This window comes from Stegodyphus dumicola, chromosome 4 (assembly GCF_044657685.1).
Source record: "Stegodyphus dumicola isolate Sdum_Otavi_A_Nest chromosome 4, ASM4465768v1".
Lineage (NCBI taxonomy): Eukaryota > Metazoa > Arthropoda > Arachnida > Araneae > Eresidae > Stegodyphus > Stegodyphus dumicola.
In genome coordinates this window covers 87,174,605-87,184,711 of record NC_140771.1, presented here as the reverse complement: position 1 = coordinate 87,184,711, position 10,107 = coordinate 87,174,605, and the positions used below count along the sequence as shown (strand labels likewise).

The 10,107-nt window shown below is 31.2% G+C and overlaps 1 protein-coding gene across 1 annotated transcript; it reads left to right on the top strand.

The window, feature by feature from the left end:
• Positions 1-6,005: 6,005 nt before the first annotated feature.
• LOC146997597 (uncharacterized) lies at positions 6,006-8,861 on the top strand. The gene is made up of 5 exons (XM_085815155.1): positions 6,006-6,121; positions 6,201-6,573; positions 7,413-7,625; positions 8,177-8,329; positions 8,729-8,861. The coding sequence occupies exons 1-4, from the start codon at positions 6,029-6,031 to the stop codon at positions 8,227-8,229; spliced, it is 732 nt and encodes a 243-aa protein (XP_085671281.1). The 5' UTR covers positions 6,006-6,028; the 3' UTR covers positions 8,230-8,329; positions 8,729-8,861.
• The last annotated feature ends 1,246 nt before the right edge of the window (positions 8,862-10,107 follow it).

Below are 10,107 nucleotides of genomic sequence, written 5' to 3'. Positions count from 1 at the left end.
CATTTTTGCATTGAACCTAAATTTACTCTATTGCTTAGGCAAAAAGCAGCAGGAAATCCTGAATTAAACTCGTCTATGACTAAAACTGTCGATAATTGAAAATCGTAAGCATTAGTCCCATGTGTGCTATCGATGCATATGCTATCGGATCCAAACTTTAAAAGCATATGCTTTTGAACATTTGTCATTATGATGATGCAGAAGTTACTAATTTCCAAGTGCTGATCTGCTGCTTCTCCTTGGAATTTTACAAAAAGAACTGGATTATCATCTAAACATTTCATTTTTTCTATCCAGATCCTTAAACTGACAGCATCAGTTGGATGATATTGTTCATCATTACCAATACAGTAAGAATTAGAAATGTTATGTATGTCTTTTTTTGTCAATAAATGCTCCCTGTAAATGTCTTCTTTAATACTATTCCTTGTGGAATCTAATATTTTCTGTGGTGGAATGCCTTCATTTAAGTTACCCGAAAATATTGCATTTATATGATAATGTTGTATAATAATGTCTGTTTTATATTGAATTTCACAATCAAGTTCATAAAGAAACTTACCTGCAATCACTTCTCGCAAATCTTTTGTTAATGGCAAATGTTCTAGATCTACTGTGTGTCCCACGTGTGTTTGGAAATATAAAATCTTAATAATACCATTACTGGTAACTTCAATAGTAAATGGACAGTGCCCCTCTATTTTGCAGGTACCTTGTGATTTTATAGCTCTTACACCTTTACTTTTAGAATTATAAAATCCAGATCGATTACAAAGGAAGTAACTCTTTTTCCCACCTTCTTTAAGAGTTATTGTACTTCTCATAAAGTAAGAAATTTTTTCCCTTCGTTCTTCCTCACTTTTCCATTGTAAGAAATCTAAATTTGAAGGGTAAACATTAGCCTACATACAATATAAAAGCCCATTTTAATTGTGAACTAGTGAATCTTTAAAACAAAATTACTAATTTAAAACTAACCAAAATCTTATTTTGGCACTGATTGTAAATAGATACTGGTCACTTTAGCAGAATTTTTTTCTCTTCAAGAAGAGGGACCTGTGTCTAATTGCTCTCAAAACTGAGTATTATTTAAAATCTACACTGAAATAAAGTTGCCTAATTTTAAGTCAGGGGCGTAGCTAGAGGGGAGCATCTGTCCCTGGGCGCAGAATCCAAGGGGCACCAAACTGATGTTACGACATTTTAGAATTAAATGTTTTCCATCCTTGGCAAGCAGTAGAGGGCGCGAAACCTTCAGTTGTCCCTGGGCGCTGAAAACCCTAGCTACGACTCTGTTTTAAGTTGTACATTGGCATATTTTTCTTCCTATTTGACAGTTACTAGTACTCGTGTTCCAGCTAAACAAGACTTTAAACATATTCCCCAAAGTTGTATAATAATGCAAGAAATTTATTCTTAAGAGACAAATTGTCATCAGACATTTTCCATAACATGAGTGTCATCTGGCCTATGTCTAAAGTAAAAAAACATTGTAGCCTGTTTCTTGATAACTGATACAATGTGTATAGGTTATTAAAATTTTAAGACATCGAATAAATTTCTTTAAGTAGTTTTAAAATAACATATAATAAATTTTAAGCCTCATTTACATATAATAAAATAAGTGTCTATCATTATGATACTAAACTTACGATTGAAGGTTGCCACTTTAATAAAGATTTTAACAATTTTTTTATTAGGTCCACATTATTTTTGATATCTTCATCATACATATGCATTAAGAGATCCGTTTGTGTAATAACAGAATAGTCTTTTTTTTTTTAATGAGGCACTGAATTACATGTATAAATAATTATGTAGCAGTACATCTCTATATATGTTTTTATTATTTAGAAAATGTTTACTTCATATTTCAAATAGCTGAGGAAGAGAAATATTACTTTGAAATATTTTTACTGAAGAATAATGGGGGTTTATCAGGCTAACAGAAAAAAGCAAAATGCTAAGGAAATTATTCTGTTATCAATTATACTCACAAAAATAGATGTATTTTATTCCCCAGCTTGATGAATGAATTTGCAAAAATAGTAATTTGTACTCAGTTTGGGGCTATTCAAATTAAAAACGTTTATTGCAGAAAATGCAGATTTCTAATACAGTCAAAAGTCGTTAATTCGGGCACCCATAATCCGGAATGATCTTTAATCCGGACCTCAAAGCTACAAACTTTCTGCGCATGCGTCGCGTTGACGCATGCGCGTAAGACCTTTACGGCTGCGAATTTGCGTGTGCGCGTGCGCAAAATACGTTTACGAATGCGCGTTTAATGTATATCGGACGGGAAAAGCTAAGCTAAAATTATCTAATTATCTATTTCAGTTAATGTTGCAGATTGCGTTGTTTCTTAATCTTCGAATTGGATCCGGTGTATTATTTTTTGAAGACTCTTAGAGCAATTTTATAAAAGTAAGCTTGAACTTTCGATGATGTCAAATAGAATTTCCGATATATATTTACTAATATTTAAAGGATATACGAAGCGAAAGTATCTTTCGGAGTCCATTCAACAAAAAGTGGAATTAAAATCAATTGACAAATTAGTCGGTATTCTCGACACAGCAATTATAGGACTTGAACAGCGGAACTTTGTAACTGAACAAGAAATGATGTCTGTTTATAGAATTAAAGAGAATGTATTATCACATAAAAAGCGAAGACTCTTAAACAACTTACATTGAAAGAAATGTTTAATAAAGTAAACAAATAAATATTAAGCTTTTTTTTTGTAAATTTTGATACCCTTTAGATCATAATTGTTCTTTATTTCGTAAATTACGGTTTCATATTTTTAATTTTATAATTTCTGCATGCCATTTTAGCAGATTTAAACTGATGATCTATAATCCGGAAAAATCGATAATCCGGAATCGCCGAAGTCCCGACGAGTCCGGATTAACGACTTTTGACTGTATCTTACCTTCATATATATTAAATGTCATTTCAACGGAGTTAAGAGTGTATCCATGTTGATCTCTTAACTCTTCAAATGTTCTACATGAAAAATTGCAGGCATTAATAGGACATTTCAAATTTCCTTCAGCCACAACAGGTACTTTATGTACTTCCCGAATGTGTTCATATAAAACCTTTTTCTTTTTGTACTTTTTGCAGCATTACATACATTCAAATACTGCTATCTTTTCATATTCCATTGTTATAACAAAAAGTTATGTACTACAGTAGAAAATAGAAAACTTATTTTGTCATCAGAAATATTAAAAAATGAATAAAAACTGGTAGCATATGATATTAAAATATTTAATGTTTGACACAAAAAAATGGTAGCATATGATATTAAAATATTTAATGTTTGACTGAAACTAACACGGCTTGCTATTCTGAAACATTTTTCATTTTCCTGTGTTCAACAAAGGAAATTTCCGCTAAATTTATCTGTTCTCAAAAGGCAATATATGAAAAATAAATAGATTACAAAAAGTTTGTCTCAAAAATAAATACTTTACAATAATTTGTAATCACGTGTTGAATTACAAGCAAACAATACCTAAATTACCAATTAAAATATTTTATCAAAAAACACTTTTAGCTCGCCAAAAAATATCACCGCAGAGCTCAGAAAACAAGCAACAAATGGCAGGTAATCCTGTGGGGTAAATCTAAAACACCCCGCTTTTGACGTCACATGTGACGTGTACCGTTGACCAATCAAATTTTCCTGCCGAGTTGAAATTTAGTCGCTCCCGAGCAAGGGGGGCCCAAGAGCGATGCGCAGTGCAGGGAGAAAGTTATGCCACATACGCATGACGTCATGTGGGTGACAGCGTTAGTTCTTGGCATTTGTTTACTTTCGTTGCATCAGCAGTTTGATTTGATTTGTGTTGTTAATTTGCTATTATACCTAAGCGGAAGTGGCAAATTGTGCTATAGCGTTGTGTCAGAATTATACACGTTAATACGTTTTTTGGCGGAAAACGCTTTTTACAATCAGATAAAATAACTATTTTTTTAATGAATTTATGTAGTTTTCATACATAACTGTGATGTAATTTTACATTTATTTTTCATTTTACTGCTATTTTACATTTAAATTGAAAAATTTCTCATTTTAAATCATTTTTTATCATAATCTTCATTTTGTGTATGAGACTTACATCGTAGTGAGATATTTAAACTCAGTGTCATGTTTACCAATACTGAGTACCTAAATGATTAGTTAATAAATTTGCGTATCCAACTTCATTCACATGTTTTGGTTACTTTCTTTACATCCCAAACGTAACTCTATGTATTGAAGCAGCGTCTGGGTTAAGCTTTGCGAACTAAGTAAACTGATACATGCCTCACCGTGAGGAAAGGACAATTTCTCGACCACACTATGCTGCAAACATCGAATGAGTGAGTGACATATTTCCTTCAGTGTTATTTAACTGATGCATACAGGTATGTGTGATGTAATTTAATTGATATAACTTACACATGCTTGAACCTGAAGGAAAACAAATCTGTGTATAATGCTAGAATACAAATAGCGAAAGAGAAAGTAAGATATTCTGTTCAGTGTTATTTAACTGCTGCATATGTTTTAATTTTGATTCCATATAACTTGTTTTTAATTATAAGAGAAAGAAAAATAATTCAATATTGAACACATATTTCGAGTATAACAAAAGTATTTTAAGAAACAAGCTAATAAAAATACATTAGTGATTAAAAATATTTAATTTGTGTACAGACTGAATTGAAACTAAGATGTGGTGGTGTATTTAATTATAGCAAAGCACACTAGGGCTATCTGCGTAATAGGTGTGATGCCTTCGTGGAGGACTTTCTCAGGGAAACTGGCTCGTATACATGTTACGCATGAGGAAAACCACGAAAACACCCATGCAGCCAGCCCGTTCGCGGGATTCGAACCGAACTACCCAGTGTTCAGCGACTTTACCGCTCGGCCGCTGGTGGACCGAAACTAAGACGTAAGGCAAGTTTATTATTATTATTATTGTGCGTATATGTGTAAGAAAATGTATTTTAATTGTTCCATTTTTAATGTATGAAAGGAAGAATAGGATGCCAATATCAAAGATTATTTACTATAGCAAATAATCACGTCAGGATAAATGTTATATAGAAATCTTGGGAGTGTAAGGGATTATAAGAGTACTTTTAGATTATACTGAAAATATACGCACTTCTGCAATAATCTGAAGTGAATCAGTATGAAGTGACTTTTCACTTTAAAAAGAATGTGATAAGTATACTATTTAAAAGTATAATGACGGATATTAAGAAATTTGTAGAATTTTATGGTATTTAAATATGAATTTGTTAAGTCAAATCTTTTTATATATATTTTTGCTTGAGATATGTAATTTAAACTGAAAATCACGATCATATATTTCTCATGGAAAGTGCATGAGCAATGAAAATAAATAGAATAATACTTTTTGATTATGTTTTTACCATGGTTTTAGCAGTTATGCCATCATGTGTTCTGTTCAACAAGATTTATTTAGTGCAAACAATACTACGAAAAAATATTGAAAAATACCTTGTTTTACAATATTTATTTCCCTTAATTAACTTAAATATCGTTTTTCATTTTCTAATGCTTTCCTTTACGAAAAGAATTTAATGTTTACAATTATTTTCAGCATTCGTACGAATTCTGTGCATAAAATAAACATTTTCTTTAACAAAATACTTAATCGGAAAGTATATACCCCGTATTTCCGGTATATCTACCACATATAAAATGATTATTTTGCTTTAGTTTACATTTTTTCCATTACCAAAATCATGTAGCAGACGCGTCGGCCGATGCGTCTAGAGCTACTAGAGATATATAGTTTATATATCTCTAGTAGCTCTAGTACATATAGTAGCCCTTTATAGTAACCTTAGATGCGTCTTGTCTCCCGGGTGACGTCACTACCAGCAACCAATGGCACGCTTTTTCCGTTCCTGGCCTAACCTTAGTATATTAAAGAACCTTGGCTCCCGAGCACGGAGTATAAGTGCAGATCGTCAGCGGCTTAAAGAAAAAAGAATGGAATTAAGGAAAAGGAGTTGCCAGCAACATAAGATAATGAAAACATGTTATAAAAATATTGTTCGTAAGAATGTTCGTCTCGTAAGAAAGGTTAGAATTATGTATATTATATTCTTTTATTTCTTGTGTACTTTTATTATTAAGATTGTAATTTATTTTTCTTCTTTAGCTTAATCTTGTGAAAATGGAAATGGAAAATATTAAGAAAAAATGTGCACAGGCAAACAAAGATGCTGTTAAGGACATTCTTTCAAGCTTGCCATCAACACAGCAAATATCGGTAGAAGCCTGCATAGCTGCTGCAAAAGTTAGTGGAAAGGGAATGAGATACACAGTTCAATGGGTGTATGAATGCTTACTGTTAAAAATAAAGAGCAGAAAAGCATATAAACACTTGAGAGAACATAACATCCTTGCACTGCCATGTATCAACACGTTGAATAGGTACATCAAAAGAATTAAGGGAGTTTATGGCTTCCAGGATGCAGTTTTTGATTCAATTCGTATCAAAACTGCCAATATGAGTCCCCCTGATCGGCATGGTATGACGTAATTTTTTTTAACCATACAGGATTTTTTTTTTTTTCTGTTATTTCTTTTCACATATTTGAAATTTCTGTGGTTATTGGATTTTTTTTTTTTTTTTTTTAATTTTCAGATTTTGTTAAACATTGTATAGAAAGACATTTATCAATTAAAAAAGAGAAAAGAAAAAAAAAAAAAAACTTTCGCATTATCAGCACCCTCACTGAAAACTCATAAAAAAGGAAAAGTTTTATCTGGCAATCCCCCAGTGTCACCCAAAACTGTCTATTTGGCATGTGTCTGAGTACATGTTAATTTGCACTTTTGAAAATAGTTTTTTATTTTTATTATTATTTTTTTTGGGGGGGGGCGTTGCATTGATAGTTTTGTTTGGAAGGAATGGGATTAATTATCTCCAAACACAACTATCAATTAGTGTAATTACTTTTGAGGAGTTAAGCATGCAGGACAAAGAATGTAAAAAAAAAAATGCATTGTACAAGTAGACGTAAAGACACCCATATAAATGTTAGTCTAAAGTCCCTAACAAGATACCAAATGCTCCTTAAAGCTGGCAACAAGTTTGTGACTCTTCCTTAGGTGTGCTGATAACCAGGAAGTAAAAAAAAAAAAAAAAAAAAAAAAAAAAAAATGCATGTGTAAATGTGTATTTTTTGCTTTACCAATGTATGATGAAGTTTGGGGATCACAAGGAAAATTATGAGAAAGAACTTGTTTCAACTAAAACAGTGATAATTTCATCCTCTTCAAAGAAGCATTTCAACAAAAATGCACTTTTTTTTCATTTCTAAGTAGAAAAATTAATTTAAAAATATTTTTCTAATATTCTTTTTAGGAATCCTGCTTCTTGATGAAATGAAGGTATCCCCATCTATTGTTTTTGACGGAACAAATTTAAGTGTTCAAGGATTCACAGATTTAGGGGATTTCACACCTGATCATCAAAAGGAGCAGCAAGGAGACCATGTGTTAGTTTTTATGTTCCAGCCATTCAAAGGAAAATGGGTGCAAGCAGTAGCATGTTTTCTGAGTAAAGGGGCTGCTTCAGGTAAGATTAACTTTTCAAAACAATTGTATTTTGCTAAAAGTAAAAAGGTTATATTTTAATGTCATATTAAAATTTGCAAACAATACAGTAAATCTGAGTTTTTAAAAACAAAAAATAGACATATATAAATTTAGATTCCTTAAAAATGAATGCATTACTGTTATAGGCTTTACATCATCTTATAGTAGAAGGAGTTTTGTTGTTAGAAAAGGCTGGATTATTTGTTGATGGGATAACTACTGATGGAGCAACATGGAATCGTAACATGTGGAAACAGTTTGGTATTTCTGACAAAAATACTAGCTGTGAGCACATGTGCGATCCAGATAGGAGGTTGTGGTGTCTTTCAGATTTCCCACATTTAATAAAAAATGTCAGAAACTGCATTTACATGAAACAGAATATTGTGGTAAGTTTAGAGGAATATTTAGGGACCAGTAAAATAAAAAGAAAGCTTGGCTTTATTGATGCCAAACTGTAAGCAAAATACTTTCATCATTCAGGTATATATTTGTTACTTAAGAATTTAATCATTTGAATTTTCTTTTTAGACACCAGATGGGCTTATTCAGTTAAAGCACTGGGAAGCCATAATAACCCTTGATAATCCCAGAGGATATAATTTAAAGCTCTGTCCACATCTCACTCCAGATCATGTTCATCCCAAAAATTTCCAGAAAATGAATGTAGCTATGGCTTTTCAGGTGAAAGATATTTTCTTATAATGCAAAATAATTAGCTTTATTTATTTGCTCTAAAACAGAATGACAATTTTTAAAGCTGTGATGATACCAAAAAGAAAGTTGTTAATGACATACAAACAGTTATTCTATACTGAGATATGTAATGTCATATTAAAAAATCTTTTATTATAATAATCAAGTAAATTTGGTAAAATTATTGATAGATTATCTTATAAATATTAGCAAATATAAGTTGTGTCTGTTGGAATAATATTAAAAATGAAAATTCAAGTTATTAAAAAAGTAAGTGCATATAATCTAAAAATTTTATATGAGTATGAATGCTTAAAACTCAGTGATAAATGCCATCTTATTCTAAAAGTAAATATTCCATAAAATGCTAACTATTATTTCTTACAGTTTTTTAGTGAATCTGTTGCTTCAGGTATGGAAATATACAAGGATCAACACAATGACCTGAAAGACTGCAATTCATCCATCGCTTTTATTAGGAAATTCAATCGCCTAATTGATGCGATAAATTCACGTATACCTGCCACTGCTTTGAGATTTAATTCGTCTGAGCATAAGGTAAATGAAAAGATTTGAGTTACCTTTTAAGTTTTTGAAGGACGTATTCTAACAAAACAAATTATTTTCTTTATAGATTATTCAGGATTTCCTGGAATACATTCAACAATGGGAAATGCTTGAAAAAACTAACTTCCTTTCAGAGTCCACATGCATAGGCTTAAAAATCACTTTGGAGTCTACATTGCAACTGTTTCAATATTTAAGCATTAAATGTGGATTTGAGTATTTGATGACATCACGTTTAAATCAAGATTCACTTGAAGTAAGATTTATAATTTAATTATAATAGTTGAAAAAAAAAATTCCATGTCTATTTTATATTATGTATTGTAATGCATTTTGCAGTAATTGACAAAATAACAGATAATCTTCTTAGTAAAACGTAAATTTTATTTTTAGTTTACTGAGATAATTAATTTGAATACAGTCTTTTGGTTATAAATTTTTCAAGCATCTACTAGCTGATAAAACTTCAGAATTCTAAGTTTAAGCAATTTCTTACGTTGCTGAGCAATGGATACGTCATACAAATATGGCATTGCCACTTCAATAATAAATAAAGTTATTTGTTAAGTAACGAAATATTACAGTATATTTGTGATTATCTGTATGTAGCCACAAATATTACATTGTTAGTCTGATGAAAGATCAGATGTTTTTCATTTAATATTAATGCTAAATAAAAGTTGATCTAAATTTATGAATGATCATACTTGCAATTAATTTACTACAATTTTGCATTCATTTGAATGCTATATTTTCCAGATATTGCATAATATAATTTTATATTCCAGGTATTCTTCGGGATGATGAGAAGTGCATGTGGATCAAATGATCATCCGGATTCTGCAATTTTCTTGCAAGTATACAGACTGATCAGCACATACTCTTTGATCAAGCCAAATAAAGGATGCAGTGCTTCTTCTGAAGTATTGTCTTCCTTACTGGAGATGAGAGAGATGACATCTGAAAGGAAGAAGATCTGGAGTGATCAGTTGGACAGCATCTTGGATGGGGGGAAAACAGAACTTATTGAAGAAGCTTTGGAAAGCGATCATACATATAGCTTGCAGACTACATCGGATTTCATAATATCCTACATTGCAGGATATATAGCAAGACGTGTGAGCCGTTTTTCAAAGTGCAATGAATGTGTCAATTCTCTAAAAAATAATAGACAGGATAATTTGGAAAAAAAGGACAAA

Coding starts and splice junctions, on each gene's coding strand:
- LOC146997597 (XM_085815155.1), top strand. CDS start 6,029: ATGGAATTAAGGAAAAGGAGTTGCCAGCAACATAAGATAATGAAAACA. Junction 6,122..6,200: donor ATGTTCGTCTCGTAAGAAAG/GTTAGAATTATG, acceptor TTTCTTCTTTAG/CTTAATCTTGTGAAAATGGA. Junction 7,626..8,176: donor GAGTAAAGGGGCTGCTTCAG/GTAAGATTAACT, acceptor TTTTCTTTTTAG/ACACCAGATGGGCTTATTCA.